Raw genomic sequence first — 20846 nt, 5'->3', positions numbered from 1 at the left:
TATATATTAACATATACATGTAATTACATATGTTAATATGTAATTATCATAATTATTTATTAATATTATATTATATAACTATATAATTCCTCTTATACTCTTTGGTCGGTCAGTATGGGTCCTAGCCCAAACCTTACTTGGTCATTGTGAGTGTAAATAGCAGTTGTTTTTGTTTTAGATAGAAAGTTTGGTTTTTCCTCTTAGATTGTTTTGATTTTTTTTTGAATTAGGTAAAAGAGGTCTTTTTTGGACCTCATTTCTTACCCAGTCTTAATAACTTCAATGGGTGTTGCCTCAGACAAACTGAAATTAAAAAGAATGAGGTTTCCCACTGTACCTAGGGCCATCTCCTATCTTTCTGATCTATATTTTGCCATTGGATTCAGATGGCCTTGGAGGGAAGAGTGAGACTGGTGACTTTGTACAACTCTGCTTCACTGAAATCCAATTCAGTGTGGATCAAAATACCACCTTCCTGATGTCATTAGACCTCTTTGAGAACAACAGACAAGCAACAATAGGTGTGTGTGTATAATTTAACAAAATAATTATAAATTTCTTCCATTTGTACCCCTTATATAGAAAAGTGACTAACCTATAATTGCTTTTGACTTATGATACAACTTTTAGATAGGCATATGTTCCAAGGAGACGATAGAGGGAAATGACTCATTTTTACAAAATTTTTTATAATAGGACTTTTTGTTGTAGCAGAGAATTGGAAACAAAGTCAGTGTCTTTCAGATAGAAATTGATTAAAGAAATTATATATATGAAAGTAATCGAATATTATAAGCCAAAAAGAAGAAAGTGATGCATTTAAGGAAATTGGAAGAATTGTATGTACTGACTGGTACTTTTCAAAAGAAATGCAGGTTATTAACTACCATATGAAAACATGCTACAAATCACTAATTATTAGTAAATGGAAACTAAATAATTTTGAGCTTTGCCTCACAGAGGGTAAAAAAAAATTGGTCAAAATAATTAAAATGAAAATTAGTTAAGGGGCCATGAAAAGGTAGGCACACTAATTCTCTGTGGGTAGAGTTATTAAGTTATCCATTCATTCTGAAAAGGAATTTGGAACTATATACAAAAAGTCACCAACTGCTCAGACCGTTTGAATTAGTTATATTACTTATATCCCCAAGAGATCAAAAACAGGGAGAAAGACCCATGTGGACAAAAATATTTATAGCAGCTCTATTTGTTGAAGCAAAGAGTTGGAAACAAAATGGGTATCTATCATTTAGGGATTGGCTACACAAATTATTGTTTGTGAGTGTAATTGAATAATATTACATCATAAAAAATGATAAAAGTCATGTATTCAGAGAATTCTGGGAAGGGCTTGGTTCACTTGATTTAGAATTAAGTGAGCAGAACCCAGAAAGGCTAATGATGAAACATTCTGTGTGTGTGTATTCAGACATGGCCAATGAATATGAATTGTTTTGCTTTGCTATATACATTATTAAGGGAGTACATTTATTTTGTTAGGTTGGGGAGTATTATATGATGAGTTGGTAGTGTTAGGAAGGCAGAAAAATGAAGAAATGAATTAGCATAAATATTTTTTTTAAAAGAAATATAAAAGCAGAAGTAAATATTGTAGGGAATACAATCTAACAGGGCATTTTGGGGACTCTCTTGTTAAATTTAATATACAACTAAAACTATATAAGTTCATATTTTCATATGCAAATTTTAATGCATGAATTAATTGCCAGGGGTCATATTTATTATCAGTCTTTTTTTTTTCTTTTAAACACCATTGTGGTCTTTAGCAAAAATTGATTTCTTCTTTCACTTAATTCTTGTTGCCTTTCCAAACATGATGAAATTTTTTGTTTTTTGTTTTTTGTTTTTTTTTTTAGTAAAGAGATATGAAAAAATTTTTTAAAAAGAGAGAGATGAAGAACCTCTTGGATGTGCTCAGTTCTCTATATATTTCAATGCTAGTGAATGATTTTGATTCTCTTTTTCTTTAGAACACAGTTTCTAAGTATGGCTCTCAGTTCCAAGGTAATTTACAACATGATGCTCTGGAATTTCTCCTATGGCTTTTGGATCGTGTGCATGAAGACTTGGACAGTTCATCTCCTGGACAGAGTTCTGAAAAGGTGAGCCACTACAATTAAACAAGACTTGAACATTGTGGAATTAAAAAAAATATATCCTTTGGGAATTAATAACATAGAGATCTTGCACCAATAATGTGTTAGCAGTTTTTGATTACTAGTATTAATGGAGAAGAATGGTGATTTGAATAAACCAAAATGATGAATACTCTAAAATTTATTTTTACTTTGGCAGGTATTTTCATTATTGCATTTGGCAAAGTCTGAACTAGGAATTTGTAACTCTTCCAAAATAATAATGAATCACATTGTAAAGATTAAATTCTGAAGAGGCTGCTAACCCTTATTTATGGTGTTGAGTTTGGGAGCTTCACAGAATAGAATTTGTATACCTATTTGTAGTAACAGTGAAATACAAGAAAGAAACTCCCCTTGAATTTATACTTCCACTCATCAATCTCTTCTATCCACTTCAGTCTACGTCTTATTATAAATTGAAGGAAAAATAAATAGATAGATGGAACATTTACTAAGTGTTTATTATATGCCAAGAACTGTGTTTAATATAGGGATACAAATACAAAGACAATCCCCACAGTCTGAAGGAAAAGGTACCACATAGGCAGGAAGAGCAGAAGGAAGAAAAGGGGAAAGGTTCTTGTAAGCGTGTATATAGCAGATGGTGGAAGAGTCCAAAGAGTAAGGAGTTGAGCCTAGAGAGAAGTAGATAGATGACCTGGACTCTATGAACTTACCAGTTAAGGGAGAAAGCATTTTCAAGGGTGAGAAGACTGTTTGTGTGGAGAGTTATCTACTAGTTATAAAGCACTTATGATAAAGTCGGCTTATAAAAACAAAATGAAATGTGCTTCTTATCTTGTAAGAGCCTATGTTGAAGGGTTCAACCATAGTCATAGTCATACTAGAGTACTTTGCCATTTCCTTCTTCAGAGTCACACAGCTTAATTAATCATATTAAAAACCAAAACATCCCAAATCACATGGTCATCTTAACAGATGTAGAAAAAGCCTTTAACAAAGTACAAGACTTTTTTTTAAACTAAAAAACTTAAAAGGCAAACATGGCATAGAGGAATTTTTTTTAATACTATAAAAAAGCATCTGTCTAAAACCAAAAGTAAATATATACAATGGTGGAACTAGAACCTTTTCCAGTTGAAAGTAATACAAGGATTTCTACTCTTACCCAGTATTACTTGATATAGTTCTGGTAATGCTAGCAATAACAATGAGACAAGAATAAATTACAGGAATAAAGCTAGGTAAAGAGGAGATAAAATTATTTCCATTAGCTGATTAGATGATTTATTCAGAAAACCTCAAGGAAATTACCAAAGATACTTATTGAAGCAGTTAATATGTTTAGCCACATTCAGCTAACATCAGGCTAGAAAATAAACCTCAAAAATCAACACAATTTCTACAGAATAATAGAACACAAGGAGCAATAATAGAAAGGGAAACCTATTCTTTTTTTTTATTATTATTATAGCTTTTTATTTACAAGATATGCATGGGTAATTTTTCAGCATTGATCCTTGCAAAACCTTCTGTTCCAACTTTTCCCTTCCTTCCCCCCACTTTCTCCCCCAGATGGCAGTTAGACCAATACATGTTAAATATGTTAAAGTATATGTTAAATACAATATATATATATATATATATATATATATACATACACACAGAGACATATAGTTATTTTGCTATACAAGAAGAATCAGACTTTGAAATAAGGTAAAATTAACCTGAGAAGGAAATCAAAAATGCAAGCGGATAAAAACAGAGGGATTGGAAATGCTATGTAGTGGTTCACATTCATTTCCCAGATTTCTTTCGCTGAGTGTAGCTGGTTCTATTCATTTGACTAATGGAATTGATTTAGTTCCTCTTATTGATGAAGAGAGCAACGTTCATCAGAATTGATCATCATATAGTATTGTTGTTGAAGTATATAATGATCTCCTGGTTCTGCTCATCTCACGCAGCATCAGTTCATGTAAGTCTCTCCAGGCCTTTCTGAAATCTTCCTGCTAGTCATTTCTTATAGAACAATAATATTCCATAGCATTAATATATCACAATTTATTCAGCCATTCTCCAATTGATGGGCATTCATTCAAATTCCAGTTTCTAGCCACTACAAAAAGGGCTGCCAAAGACATTTTTGCACATACAGATCCCTTTAAGGGAAAACTATTCTAAAGAAGTATGAAATGCATAAAATATCTGGTGGTAGACCTTCCAAAGCACATAAAAGACCTGTATAGATTTGATTTAGAAAAGCTCTCCAAAAGACATCCTTAATTCAATCTAAATTTCTGAAGAAATAGTCAGTCATCATGGCTAAACCTTGTCAATATAATAAAAATGATAATAACAACCAAAGTTAATTTATACTCAATGCTATATCAATTAAATTACCAAGCACATGTTTTATAGGACTTGACAGAATTATAACAAAATTTATTTAGAGAAACAAGATATATATAAAATAGGCATGATGAAAAGGGGAATAACACTTGTAGATCTCAAATTATATTATAAAGCAGCAGTCATCAAAACCATTTGGTATTCCTTAAAACATAAAGAGGTCATCACTGGAGCAGACTAGACAAGGGAAAATCAGAAGCTACAGAACTCAACAACTCACTGTTTGATGAAATGAAAACAAATTACCTGTGGGTGGGGGGGGGGGGAACTACTTATTTGATTGAAACTGCTGGGCAGACTGACAGAAATTAAGCTTAGATTCAGACCTTATAACCATATTCTATAACATGTTCTAAATAGATACTTGACTTTATTATTAAATGTCATACTATAAATACAAATCATATACCTTTCACAGGTATGGGAAAGAGATGTACTCTTAACCAAATAAGGAATAGAAACAATTCTAAAAGATGAACTTGACTGTATGAGTTTGAAAAGCTTCTGCATGGACAAAATTAGTGCACTAGGATAAGAATAAAAATAGAGGAAAAAAATCTTTGTATCAAGTTTCTTTGATAAGGACTTGGTGTCTAAGATATAAAAAATGAACTAATACATATAATATGAATGGCCATTTTTCTTTTTTTTTTTTATTAAAACTTTTTATTGACAGAACCCATGTCTGGGTAATTTTTTTTTTTTTTTTACAACATTATCCCTTGCACTCACTTATGTTCTGACTTTTCCCTTCCTTCTCTCCCCTCCCCTCCCCCAAATGGCAAGCAGTCCTATACATGTTGAATATGTCACCGTATAGCCTGGATACAATATATGTGTGCAGAACCGAACAGTTCTCTTGTTACACAGGAAGAATTGAATTCAGAAGGTAAAAAATAACCTGGGAAGAAAAACAAAAATGCAAACAGTTTACATTCATTTCCCAGTGTTCTTGGGGTGTAGCTGCTTCTGTCCATCCTTGATCAATTGAAACTGAGTTAGATCTTCTCTTTGTTGAAGAAATCCACTTCTATTAGAATACATCCTCATACAGTATCATTGTTGAGGTATATGATGATCTCCTGGTTCTCCTCATTTCACTTAGCATCAGTTCATGTAAATCTCTCCAAGCCTCTCTGTATTCCTCCTGCTGGTCATTTCTTACAGAACAATATATTCCATAACATTCAAATACCACAATTTACCCAACCATTCTCCAATTGATGGGCATCCATTTATTTTCCAGTTTCTAGCCACTACAAACAGGGCTGGAGTGGCCATTTTTCAATAGACAAGTGGTCAAACAATATGAAAAATAGTTCTGAAAAAATTGCAAAGTATTCACAACTACATGAAAGAATGCTTCAAGTCACTAATAATTAGAGAATAATGATATAAATGCAAATTAAAACAACCCTGCATTTTTACCACATACCCTGTAAATTGTCATAGATGACAAAAATGGCAATAGTTAGTGATAGGTAATGTTGTTGATAGAGCTTTGAAACAGTATAACCATTTTGGAAAGCAGTTTGGAATTATGCAAGTAAAGTGGCTGAAATGTCTATACCCTTTGAACTTGAGACTTCATCACTGGACTTATACCCCAAAGGAAGCCATGGATAAAAAGAAAACCCTTATATACACCAAAATATTTTCAGCAGCACTTTTTTTTTATGATTAGCAAAGTAGAGGGCCATTGGTTGGCTAAACAAATTGTAGTATGTGAATGGACATAGTAATGTACTATTACTGTGCTGTTCAAATGGTAAATACAGAGAAAACATGGAAAGATCTATATAAACTGATATGCAGGGAAGTAAATAGAGACAAGAAAATAATATATACAATAAACAATAAATAATATATAATGAAAATAATATCAGTGACTAAACATAATAACTATTACACATAATAACAACTAAGTAACTTAAAAGTGAATAACAGAACTACAAAGCTCAAGAATGACTCAAATGAAAAGATAAGACAGGCCACCCCCTTGTGGAACTAGAAGGCCTACACGTATTACACATTTCACAGATTTTCAGATTTTTTCAATTTATTGATTGGTTATGTTGAATGTTTTTCCTCTCTGAAAATACTATTTTATGTTGGATGGACTTTTGAAGAAAGGATACTTGGTATAAGGATGATGATGTAAGAAGCAGAAGTTATTAATAAAAACATATTATAAATAATTTATGGTGATGCAACATAGACCTGGAGAAAAATAACCATTTCTAGTATGCAACAGAAAATGGTTGCTTTATGGTACTGGGAGTCCCTGTAGGTTGCAGTAGAAGAGAGGACTTTAGAAATAATTACTTGTTCTGGTATGACATGGACATCTGTTTCTATTGAAAAGGGAATAACCACCATCTATTGGAGTGTGAAGAAAACTGTAAAAAATTAAGATGCAAGAATTGTAAAAGGTAGTTAGCAAAAGAGGCTATGGAGCAATGAATGGCTATCATTTCCTGGGAATTGAGACAGAGAAGGTTTTTAAAAGACACTATGACTAAAAATAGTTGTGGAGAATAACTGGAGATGAGAACTCTGGGAAATTAAACATTTGTAGACAGCCTGAGGAAACCATAAAAGGAACTTGCTCTTAGAACTTCCCTAAAGGTAATGCCCCACTCCAAATTACTTCCCCTTCCAGATTTAGCTATTTTCCCATACAGCTAGGTTTGCACCCAATTCCAAATCATTTCTGACTCTTTCTGTTATCCAGTCAGTTGCCAAATTTTAGTGATTCTGTTTGTGCAACATTTTATAGAATCTTCCTTTCTTCACTCACATTGCCCTAGTTCAGACCTTTGTCACTTAATGCTGAAATTGTTATAATAGCCTTCTGATTGGTCACTGTACTCATCTCTCCCTTTTCCAGTCCACGTTCCACAGAACTGCTAAAATAATCTTCTTGAGGTCTGACATCATTCCCCTGCTTATAAACTTGGGCCCCCATTGTTTCAAGGACAAAATGTAAACTCCTTAGCTTAGCATTTAAGTTTCACCACTCAAACTTCCCCTTCTAACTGTATTTCTTATTAGTCATTTTTACACTGTTATAACTAAAGTGGGCCTACTGTTGGCTGCTGAACTCTGCATTCCATCTCCTCTGTCCATGCATTCACAGTCTCTCCCCTTTCCAGCTCTAAAATTCTGTATCTTTTCTCTGATGAATTTTTGACATAAGTACAGAGAAATTGAATGTTGGATCTGATCCCAAATTGTGAATTGGTTCAGCTAAAATAATGGTAGACAAAGGGACATGGGAGTCTGGAGTGGTAGAGAAGCATTGAAATAGTTGGAATTAAGAGTGAGTCTGATATAGTTATGGTTTTACTGGTTAATTAAAAGTACTTATCTAATCTTCATTTGCTTCTATTTTTCACAGTCCCAGCCTGGGCCTAGCAAAAATTGTCCTTCTCAAAGACAAAGTTTTGTTCAAAATCACTTTCAAGCCCAATATAGGTAAGAAAATTTCTTCCCTCAGTTGACTGTGTAAACCTACTTAGCAATAAAAATTCTCAAATATCCAGATTTATACTTTGATATTTTGAAAATAAGAGTTCCATGAGGTTTAGGGCAAGCATTCCTATTTGGGAAAGTTCTGGGTTTCTTTCTATAGTTTAAGAAGTTGATTGAACATTTATTTAAATCTTCACAACCGAGACTTCTGGCCAAGATGGCGGAGAGGAGGCACACAGCTGCAGAAGCTCTGCATTTTCTCTCAGAATTCATTTCATGACATGCCTCTAAATTAATGCTTGACTGAAAAAACCCCCACAAATATTTACCAAGAGAAGACATCCTTGAAATTTGCCAGGAAAGGTCTGTTTTTGCTTAAGGGCAGGGACAGTTTTAGATCAGGCGTAGGCTGAGGGCAGACAGTGGCAGCGAGAGCTTGGCAGGCAGCTCACAGCCAAACAGACCAGAGAGGGGTGGGGTGTGATCTCAGCCATCTCTGCAGGGAGAGCTTTGCTACAGGATTGGATGCTTTGCCCTGGCAACAAGCCAGCAGACAAGCAGAGAAGCCAAAAACACTGGGGGTGAAGAATACAACCTGAACAGCTAGAGTCTCTCGGGACCTGGCCACCCTTCCCCCACAGTGTCTCCGCATGCTCTCAGAGTCTCAGAGCTCAGGCCCAGGCCAGTCCTGCTAGTGCCTCGCTGCTGCCTCCACTCCCCTCCCCCAGTCTGTAGAAGAAGCTCGGTAATACTACCCAGCCCAAAAAAGAAAGCAAATTCCTTTAGGGCTTTTTTTCTTTGCTAGTTTGTCTTTGATTCTTCTCTGACAAAATGGACCTTAACCATTGATAGCTTCTATATGAATAGACAGCAGACTCTAAACACTGAGGAGACTAAAAACAGATTGTCTCCAGGTGAATCCCAAAAGGAGGATATCATCTGGTCCTCAGCACGATGAATCTCATAGAAGAAATTAAAAAGGCTTTCACAAGAGAGCTAGAAGAAAAATGGGAAAAGGGGAGGGAGGCTTGGCAACAGAGTCTGGAGAAGTCATCCCACTCATTGAAAGAGAGAGTGGATAAAGAAATCAAATTGTTGAAAAATAGAATTAGTGAGCTGGAAACAGAAAATAGCTCTCTAAAAAATAAAATTGGTGAAATGGAAAAAAATTCCATAGGACAAAAGAACTCAATTTGGACAATTAGAAAAAGATATAAAAAATGTGAGTGAAGAAAATACTTCATTGAAAATTAGGATTGAACAAATGGAATTAATTGAATGACTTGAGTAGACAACAAGAATCAGTCAAGCAAAACCAAAAAATTCAAACAATGGAAAAGTCAAATACCTTCTTGGGAAAACAACAGACCTGGAAAATAGATCTAGGAGAGATAATCTGAGAATTATTGGACTCCCTGAAAAATATGATGAAAAAAAGAGCCTGGACACTATTTTCTGGGAACTTATCAAAAAGAACCACCCAGAAGCCATAGAAACAGAGGATAAAATAGACATTGAAAGAATGCATTGATTACCTACTGAAAGAGATCCTAAAATCAAAATACCAAGAAATATAGTGGCCAAATGTCAAAACCACCAGACAAAGGAAAAAATACTGCAAGTGGCTAGAAAAAACCAATTCAAATATATAGAGGAGCCATAATAAGGATTACCCAGGATCTAGCAGCATCCACATTAAAGGATTGAAGGGCCTGGAATATGATATTCCAAAAGGCTAAGGAACTTGGTATGCAACCAAAAATAACTTAGCCAGCCAGAATGAGCATCTTTTTCCAGGAAAGAAGAGGGACATTCAACGAAATAAGGGAATTTCACCTATTTTTGATGAAAAAAACAGAACTTAACAAAAAGTTTGATCTACAAATATAGAACTCAAGAGAAACCTAAAAAGGTAAAAAGAAATCTTGGGGACTATATTTCTGCTATAAAGATGTATAAAGAATACATGTATACCTTGTTCTAGAAACTAGAGGTGGAAAGGACATTGTACCAGAAAAAGGGTAAAGTGCGGGTAGTACATCTCATGAAGAAGCAAAGCAAACCTATTATATCTGAGAGAACGAATGGAGGGGAATGAATATAATTGATATTTTACTGCCATCAGAATTGGCTTAAAGAGAAAAATTTTAGACATATTCAATTTATAGTGAAACTTCTCCCACCTCATTGAAAAGTGGGAAGGGAAAAGTGAAAAGGGTAGGAATAAGTTAAGCGGAAGGGAAAACAGAAACTGTGAGGAAAAGGAATAAGATAGGGGGAGGAACACTAAGGTAGGGGGAGGGATACTAAAAAGGGAGGGCTGTGAGAAGCAAGTGGTGCTCACTGGGGAGGGAGGTAAGGGGGAAAGAAGTGAAAAAAGCATAAACAGGGGTTAACAAAATTGCAAGTAATACAGAATTGGTAATTTTAACCATAAATGTGAACGGGATAAACTCCCCCATAAAGAGGAAGCGGTTAGCAGAATGGATTTAAAAGCCAGAATCCTACAATATGTTGTTTACAGGAAACACTCCTGGACCAGGGAGATACATACAGAGTAAAGGTAAAAGGTTGGAGCAAAATCTGCTATGCTTCAGGTGAAGTCAAAAAAGCAGAGGTAGCCATCCTGATCTCAGATCAAGCAAAAGCAAAAATTGATCTAATTAAAAGAGATACAGAAGGGCACTATATCTTGCTAGAGGGTAGCATAGATAATGAAGCAGTATCAATATTAAATATATATGCACCAAATGGTGTAGCATCTAAATTCTTAAAAGAGAAATTAAGAGAGCTGTAAGAAGAAATAGACAGCAAAACTATAATAGTGGGAGATCTCAACCTTGCACTCTCAGAATTAGATAAATCAAACCACAAAATAAATCAGAAAGAAGTCAAAGAAGTAAGTGGAACACTAGAAAAGTTAGATATGATAGATCTCTGGAGAAAACTAAATGGAGACAGAAAGGAATACACTTTCTTCTCAGCAGTTCAGGGAACCTATATAAAAATTGACCATATATTAGGACTTAAAAACCTCAAACTCAAATGTAGTAAGGCAGAAATAGTAAATGCATCCTTTTCAGACCACGATGCAATGAAATTTACATTCAACAAAAAGCCAGGGAAAAATAGACCAAAAAATAATTGGAAACTGTCTCATACTAAAGAATATTGGGTGAAACAGCAAATCATAGACATAATAACTTTACCCAAGAAAATGACAATAATGAGACGTCATACCAAAATGTGTGGGATGCAGCCAAAGTGGTAATAAGGGGAATTTTCATATCTCTAGAGGCCTACTTGCATAAAATAAAGAGAAGATCAATAAATTGGGCTTGCAACTAAAAATGATAGGAAAGGAACAAATTAAAAACCCCCAGTCAAATACTAAACTTGAAATTCTAAAAATAAAAGGAGAGATCAATAAAATTGAAAATAAAAAAACTATTGAATTAATTAATAAAACTAAGAATTGGTTCTATGAAAAAACCAACAAAATAGACAAACCCTTAGTAAATCTGATTTAAAAAAGGAAAGAGGAAAATCAAATTGTTAGTCTTAAAAATGAAAAGGTAGAACTCACCACTAAAGAAGAGGAAATTAGAGCAATAATTAGAAGTTACTTTGCCCAACTTTATGCCAATAAATTTGACAACTTAAATGAAATGGAAGAATACCTTCAAAAATATAACTTGCCCAGATTAACAGAGGAAGAAGTAAATATCCTAAATAGTCCCATTTTAGAAAAAGAAATAGAACAAGCTATTAACCAACTCCCTAAGAAAAAATCCCCAGAACCAGATGGATTTAAATGTGAATTCTACCAAACATTTAAAGAACAATGAATTCCAATGCAAAATAAATTATTTGAAAAAATAGGGATTGAAGGAGTCCTACCAAATTTCTTTTACGACACAGACATGGTACTGATACGTGAACCAGGTTGGTTGAAAACAGAAAAAGAAAATTACAGACCAATCTCCCTAATGAATATTAATGATAAAATATTAAATAAATCATTAACAAAAAGATTACAGAAAATAATCCCTAGGATAATACACTATGATAGGAAAATAATTGGAAAAATATTAAGTGCTCTTCAATAGGCCAAGCGCATATAATAAAGATGACAATACACCCTAAACTAATCTATTTATTTAGTGCTATACCAATCAGAATTCCAAGAAAATACTTTAATGATCTAGAAAAGATAACAACAAAATTCATATGGAAGAACAAAAGGTTGAGAATCTCAAGGGAATTAATCAAAAAAAACATCAAATGACGGTGGCCTAGCCATACTTGATATAAAACTATAGTTTTATATAAAACTATAGTTACTATAAAGTAGCAGTCACCAAAACCATTTGGTATTGGCTAAGAAATAGATTACTTGATCAGTAGAATAGGCTAGGTTCACAAGACAAAATAGTCAACTATAGCAATCTAGTGTTTGACAAACTCAAAGATCCTAACTTTTGTTATAAGAATTCATTATTTGACAAAAACTGCTGGGAGAACTGGAAATTAGTATGGCAGAAATTAGACTTGGCCTCACGTTTAACACCATATACCAAGATAAGATCAAAATGGGTCCGTGATTTAGGCATAAAAAATGAGATTATATCTCATCTTAAAGAATGATTGGGTGAAACAGCAAATTATAGACACAATTAATAACTTCACTCAAGATAATGACAATGGTGAGGCATCATACCAAAATTTGTGGGATGCAGCCAAAGCGGTAATAAGGGGAAACTTTATATCCTTAGAGGCTTACTTGAACAAAATAGAGAAAGAGAAAGTCAATGAAAGGGCTTGCAACTTAAAAGCTAGAAAAAGACCAAATTAAAAACCCTCAATCAGTTACTAAACTTGAAATTCTAAAATTAAAAGGAGAAATTAATAATATTGAAACTAAGAAAACTATTGAACTAATAAATAAAACTAAGAGTTGGTTTTATGAAAAAACCACTAAAATTGATAAACCTTTGGTAAATCTGATTAGAAAAAGGAGGGAGGAAAATGAAATTAGTAGTCTTAAAAATGAAAAGGGAGAACTTTCCACCAATGAAGAGGAAATTAGAGAAACAATAAGGAGTTATTTTGCTCAACTTTACGCCAATAAATTTGATAACCTAAGTGAAATGGATGACTACCTCCAAAAATATAGACTTCCCAGACTAACAGAGGAGGAAGTAAATTGCTTGAATAGTACCATTTCAGAAAAAGAAATAGAACAGGCAATTAAACAACTCCCTAAGAAAAAATCCCCAGGACCAGATGGATTTACATGTGAATTCTACCAAACATTTAAAGAACAAGTGGCCCCAATGCCATATAAATTATTTGATAAAATAGGGAATGAAGGAGTCCTACCAAATTCCTTCTATGACACAGACATGGTACTGATACCTAAACCAGGTAGGTTGAAAATAGAGAAAGAAAACTATAGACCAATCTCCCTAATGAATATTGATGCTAAAATCTTAACTAAAATATTAGCAAAAAGATTACAGAAAATCATCCCCAGGATAATTCACTATGATCAAGTAGGATTTATACCAGGAATGCAGGTCTAGTTCAATATTAGGAAAACTATCAGCATAATTAGCCATATTAATAACCAAACAAAAACCATATGATCATCTCAATAGATGAAGAAAAAGCATTTGATAAAATCCAACATCCATTCCTATTAAAAACACTTGAGAGTATAGGAATAAATGGACTTTTCCTTAAAATAATCAGTAGCATCTATTTAAAACCAGCAGTAAGCATCATATGTAATGGGGACAAACTGCAACCATTTCCAGTAAGATCAGGAGTGAAACAAGGTTGCCCACTATCACCATTACTATTTAATATTGTATTAGAAATGCTAGCTATGGCAATAAGAGCTGAGAAAGATATTAAAGGAATAAGAATAGGCAATGAGGAAACCAAATTATCACTCTTTGCTGATGATATGATGGTATACTTAGAGAACCCCAGAGATTCTACTAAAAAGTTATTAGAAATAATCCACAATTTTAGCAAAGTTGCTGGTTATAAAATAAACCCACATAAGTCATCAGCATTCTTATATATCACTAACAAAATCCAACAGTCAGAGTTACAAAGAGAAATTCCATTTAAAGTAACTACTGATAATATAAAATATTTAGGAATCTATCTGCCAAGGGAAAATCAGAAACTTTATGAGCAAAATTACAGACCACTTTTCACACAAATTAAGTCTGATCTAACCAATTGGAAAAATATTAAATGCTCTTGGATTGGGCGAGCATATATAATAAAGATGACAATACTACCTAAACTAATGTATTTATTTAGCGCTATACCAATCAGACTTCCCAAAAACTATTTTGATGACCTAGAAAAAATAACAACAAAGTTCATATGGAAAAACAAAAGGTCAAGAATTTCAAGGGAATTAATGAAAAAAAAATCAAATGAAGGTGGCCTAGCTGTACCAGATCTAAAATTATATTATAAGGCAGCGGTTACTAAAACTATCTGGTATTGGCTAAGAAATAGACTAGTTGATCAATGGAATAGATTAGGTTTAAAGGACAAAACATATAATAACTTTAATTATCTAGTGTTTGACAAACCCAAAGACCCCAGTTTTTGGGATAAGAATGCATTATTTGACAAAAATTGCTGGGAAAATTGGAAATTAGTATGGCAGAAACTAGGCATTGACCCACACTTAATACCATACACCAAGATAAGGTCAAAATGGGTTCATGATCTAGGCATAAAGAATGAGATCATATGGACCTGGCCATCCTCAGCAATGAGATCAACCAAATCATTTCCAATGGAGCAGTAATGAACTGAACCAGCTACGCCCAGAGAAAGAACTCTGGGAGATGACTAAAAACCATTACATTAAATTTCCAATCCCTATATTTATGCCCACCTGCATTTTTGATTTCGTTCACAAGCTAATGGTACAATATTTCAGAGTTTGATTATTTTTATACAGCAAAATAATGTTTTGGTCATGTATACTTATTGTGTATCTAATTTATATTTTAATGTATTTAACATCTACTGGTCATTCTACCATGTAGGGGAGGGTGTGGGGGGTAAGAGGTGAAAAATTGGAACAAGAGGTTTGGCAATTGTTAACGCTGTAAAGTTACCCATGCATATAACCTGTAAATAAAAGGCTATTAAAAAAAAAAAAGAAAGAAATCATAGATTTAGATGTGGACAGGAAAAAAAAAAAAGAAGAATGAGATCATAAATAAATTGGAAGAGCATAGGATAGTTTACCTCTCAGACCTGGGGAAGAGGAAGGAATTTATGACCAAAGAAGAACTAGAGATCACTATTGACTACAAAATTGAAAATTTTGATTATATCAAATTGAAAAGTTTTTGTACAAACAAAACTAATGCAGGTAAGATTAGAAGGGAAACAATAAACTGGGAAAACATTTTTAAAATCAAAGGTTCTGATAAAGGACTCATTTCCAAAATATATAGAGAATTGACTCAAATTTATAAGAAATCAAGCCATTCTCCAATTGATAAATGATCAAAGGATATGAACAATTTTCAGATGATGGAATTGAAACTATTTCCATTCATATGAAAGTGTTCCAAATCACTATTGATCAGAGAAATGCAAATTAAGACAACTCTGAGATACCACTATACACCTGTCAGATTGGCCAGAATGACAGGAAAAGATAATGCAGAATATTGGAGGGGATGTGGGAAAACAGGGACACTGATACATTGCTGGTGGAATTGTGAATACATCCAGCCATTCTGGAGAGCAATTTGGAACTATGCCCAAAAAGTTATCAAACTGTGCATACCCTTTGATCCAGCAGTGTCTCTACTGGGCTTGTACCCCAAAGAGATACTAAAAAAGGGAAAGGGACTTGTATGTGCCAAAATCTTTGTAGCAGCCCTGTTTGTAGTGGCCAGAAGCTGGAAAATGAATGGATGCCCATCAATTGGAGAATGGTTGAGTAAATTGTGGTATATGAATATTATCGAATATTATTGTTCTGCAAGAAATGACCAGCAGGACGAATACAGAGAGGATTGGCGTGACTTACATGAACTGATGCTGAGTGAAATGAGCAGAACCAGGAAATCATTATATACCTCAACAGCGATACTGTATGAGTATGTATTCTGATGGAAGTGGATTTCTTCAACAAAGACAAGGTCTAACTTAGTTTCAATTGATCAAGGATGGACAGAAGCAGCTACACCCAAAGAAAGAACACTAGGAAATGAATGTAAACTGCTTGCATTTTTGTTCTTCTTCCCAGGTTATTTATACCTTCTAAATCCAATTCTCCCTGAGCAACAAGAAAACTGTTCGGTTCTGCACACATATATTGTATTGAAGATCTACTGTAACCTATCTAAGATGTATAGGACTGCTTGCCATCTTGGGAAGAGGGTGGAGGGAGGGTGGGGAAAAATCGGAACAGAAGTGAGTGCAAGGTATAATGTAAAAAATTACCCTGCATGGGTTCTGTCAATAAAAAGTTATTTAATTAAAAAAAAAAAAGAAAAGAAAAAAAAAAGATTGGAAAAATAGTACAAAAAAAAAAAAAAAGAATGAGATTATAAATAAATTAGTGGAACAAAGGATAGTTTATCTCTCAGACTTATGGAGGAGGAAGAAATTTGTGACCCAAGATGAACTAGAGACCATTATTGATCACAAAATAGAAAATTTTGAATACATCAAATTAAAAAACCTTTGTACAAACAAAACTAATGCAAACAAGATTAGAAGGGAAGCAACAAACAGGGAAAATATCTTCACAGTTAAAGGTTCTGATAAAGGCCTCATTTCCAAAATATAGAGAATTGACTCTAATTTATAAGAAATCAAGCCATTCTCCAATTGATAAATGGTCAAAGGATATGAACAGACAAATTTCAGATGATGAAATTGAAACTATTTTCACTCATATGAAATAGCGTTCCAAATCACTATTGTTCAGAGAAATGCAAATTAAGACAACTCTGAGATACCACTATACACCTGTCAGATTGACTATGATGATAGGAAAAAATAACGATCAATGTTGGAGGGGATGTGGGAAAACTGGGACACTGATGCATTGTTGGTGGAGTTGTGAACAAATCCAACAGTTCTGGAGAGCAATCTGGAATTATGTGCAAAAAATTATCAAACTGGGCATACCCTTATATCCAGCAGTGCTACTACTGGGCTTATGCCCCAAAGAAATAATAAAGAAGGGAAAGGGACCTATATGTGCCAAAATGTTTGTGGCAGCCCTGTTTGTAGTGGCTAGAAACTGGAAAATGAATGGATGCCCATCAATTGGAGAATGGTTGGGAAATTGTGGTATACAAAAGTCATGGAATATTATTGTTTTGTAAGAAATGACCAGCAGAATGAATATAGAGAGGCTTGGAAACACTTACATAAACTGATGCTAAGTGAAATGATCAGAACCAAGAGATCATTATATACTTCAACAACAATATTGTATGAGGATGTATTCTGATGGAAGTGGATTTCTTTGACAAAGCGAAGATCTGATTCATTTCAATTGATCAGTGATGGATAGAAGCTGCTACACTCAAAGAAAAAATACTTGGAAATGAATGTAAACTGTTTGCATTTTTGTTTTTCTTCCCGGGTTATTTTTACCTTCTGAATCCAATTCTTCCTGTGCAACAAGAGAACTGTTCGGTTCTGCACACATATATTGTATCTAGGATATACTGTGACCTATTTAACATGTATAGGACTGCTTGCCATTTGGGGGAGGGGTTGGAAGGAGGGAAGGGATAAATCAGAACAGAAGTGAGTGCAAGGGACAATGTTGTAAAAAATTACCCAGATATGGGTTCTGTCAGTAAAAAGTTATAATTATTAAAAAAATAAAATAAAATATAAAAAAATATAAAAACAACAGCAACAAATAAATCTTCACAACCCCAAGTGGTAATGTTATACACACTTTACTGATAAGGAAACTGAAGGCAAAAGAGAGTAAAGGAATTGCCTAGGGTCACAAAGCTGCTATGTAACTGAAGTTAAATTTGTGAAGTCTGAATATTAAATGTGGGGTTTCATTTTGGTTTGTCTTGATTAGGTTGAAAATTTTTTTTGCCAGTATCTTTTTTTTTTCCATTTGTTTTTCTCTTTACTTTTTCCTTTCAAGTTCCAAACCATCTTCTTCTCTTCTTCCTTCCCTTCTTCATCCTGCTTTAGAGATTTTGACACAGATTTATAAACATATGTAAAACTATACTGTATATGCTTCCATTTATCAGTTCTTTCTCTAAAGGTGTATAATAGGTCCTTTATTGTACTCAAAAAAAACTGCTGTCAGTTATTTTTTGAGTAATATTACTATAACTCAAACGCTCTAAATGAATATGAAGAATTTAAAGAAGTTCGAAAAGACATGTGAATTAAAGCAAAGTGAATTAAGCAAAATGAAAGGTAAAATTGATTTATTTGATGGTAGATAGTTTCTCACCATTGGAGATCTTCGAATGAAGGCTGATTGACTTTCTTTTGAGCTGTTGTATTAAGAATTCCTGTTTGGATATTCAGCAGAGCAGGTGACCCTGGAGATTCATTTTAACTCTGAAGATGTGTGATTCTGCAAATAGAGAAAAGAAACTTATCTTCTAAAAGCCAACTGAACACTGGTGTTCACAACACTATCCCTCTTAGTTTGTAACCACAAGACTACTCCATTGAATTGCAATCTCCTCCTCTTCCTCCAAGAGACTGTAAACTTTTCAGGACAGGGACTGTACTGTTTTTCTTTTTCATAGTAAATTACTAAATTTTTTTTAGTTGAACTGTCTTAACTCAATCACAAACACTTTTTTTAATATTGAGCATTTTGTTGCTTTTGCTGTTGTAAATAAAGTAATAATTTCAACTGTTTCATAGCTACATGTTGAAGAAGAGTGAGTTCTGTATTAAAAAAATATTCCAAGACATTAGGGAAAATGTAATAAAATAGACATGATCAACTTTTTTGTTTCCAAGTGCTCATAGTGCAGCTAAACAGTATGCCAATCATAGTTTTAAGACACAAGCAGTAGAAAAGTATAAAAGAGAAAGAAGGAAAGAAATATAAAGAAAAAGATTTTTACAAAGTAGTTTTGATGGGAAGCTGGAGAATAATACTGCCAGTATGTTATACCTATCAGTGCCAGTATGTTATACCTATCAGTTAAATAGCTTACGATGGATTGTCTATACATTTAGTAAAGTCAAAAGAATAAAGAATAGTCTGAGGCATGTGGTAATGTAAAGGAGCAAATTATATCACTGAAAAATTAAGAAAAAAAAACACCTTGGGGGCACATTTTCTATGCTAAAACAAGAGACTAAAATTAGAGAAGTAGTTTATTTAAGGCCTGAGTATATGGCAGTATTTATTTCTGTTCTACATTTGAATCAGTTGATGAGCAGCAGCAGTTCTAGAGAGATCATTAAAGCTTCATTAATAGTGACTGAATAAATCACCTCCATTTGTATGGAGATTATGCTAGCAAAACTTTTTTTTTAATCTTTAATGGCAACTTAAAATATTGAAAGATACAAATTATATGAGTGATAGGCAGTTACTTAGTATTCATCATTTTATAATCAGGATAGGATGTATAAGAAGAAATGAATAGTATTACACATTTGTTACCTTAGACCTAGAGATGTAAAGGAGATAAATGACTTTGGAATTTTTTTTTCATTGAAATTTAGACTGAAGAAAATCATTTTTAGATTCTTCATATAATTGATAGCTTCTTTTTAAACATACAGTTATGATGGAATTATAAGCCTATATTAATTTTTTAAGTGAGATGAATCTTAGGATCAAAGATTTAGAGTTAGAAGAAACTCTAGAGGCTATTGAGTCTAATAGCTTCATTTTACAAATTTTATAGATAAGGAAACTGAGGCAAAGGAAAGTTAAAAGATTTTCCCAGAGTCATATAACTCAGATACTTATCTGAGATGGAATTTTAAATCAGATCTTCCTAACTTCAAGACCAGTATCCTATCCATTTACAGTTTGATATAGAGTGTCTTGAGAAAATAAGCCTGGAAATTATACAACACTGACTTTTTTCCTACTTTACCCTCTATATATCTTGGGGTAAAATTGGAACTACTTTTTTGCTGAATGATTTCTGTCATAGCATATGGCTATGGAGCACAGTTTCTCAAGAGCGAACCATTGTAAACTCAGATCCACAGACCTGGGAATCCACATGCACAAATACTTAATTTTTGTATGCTTAAAATTTTTTTAGAATAAGAAATGTAGAACATTTCATAATGTCTCCTTGAATAGATTAATAGGAATACAACTTTGGTCAGTAGATAATAAGCTGTACTTCATTGGGTATTAGGGGGAGAATATGAGGGGAGGACAAAGATGAGTGAGAAAGGGAGTGTGATGTAGTAGGAAAAGTGCTAACTATTGAATCAGAAGACATAGTTTAAAATCTTAAGGTTTGTTTATTGTTGGGGGCTTTTTTTTTTGAGATTATATAATTTGGTGAGTAATTTTCTTTCTCTGAACATCAGCTTATTTAATTGTAGAATGATTGCATGAGACTAGATAATTTCTAGGGTCCCTTCCAATTCTACAACTATGTTATTAAGAAAGAACCACAGAGATAAACCAGTAAAATAATAAGCTCTTCCTTATGTGTACAATTTGTGCCTAAAGCCTGTTAAATTATGCTTATCCATGCAATGAAATCATTTTCAGATTATATTTTTTCCAGTGGGACACAACTAGAAACAAGGCAATGATATTAATCAAAATTTAAATGATAAAGC

General features: G+C 33.5%; 1 protein-coding gene across 2 annotated transcripts in view; it reads left to right on the top strand.

Annotated features, from left to right (window-relative positions):
• Nucleotides 1–20846, top strand: part of USP43 (ubiquitin specific peptidase 43) — a 129709-nt gene that overhangs the window by 24109 nt on the left and 84754 nt on the right. For both annotated transcript variants that reach the window (XM_003770427.3, XM_031965504.1), the window contains exons 2-3: nt 1995–2126; nt 7936–8012. In XM_003770427.3, coding sequence (XP_003770475.1) covers nt 1995–2126; nt 7936–8012 — 209 coding nt within the window. The remainder of the gene's footprint in view (nt 1–1994; nt 2127–7935; nt 8013–20846) is intronic.

This window comes from Sarcophilus harrisii, chromosome 4, assembly GCF_902635505.1.
Source record: "Sarcophilus harrisii chromosome 4, mSarHar1.11, whole genome shotgun sequence".
NCBI classification, from domain to species: Eukaryota; Metazoa; Chordata; class Mammalia; order Dasyuromorphia; family Dasyuridae; genus Sarcophilus; species Sarcophilus harrisii.
This window is presented reverse-complemented; position numbering and strand designations above follow the sequence as displayed.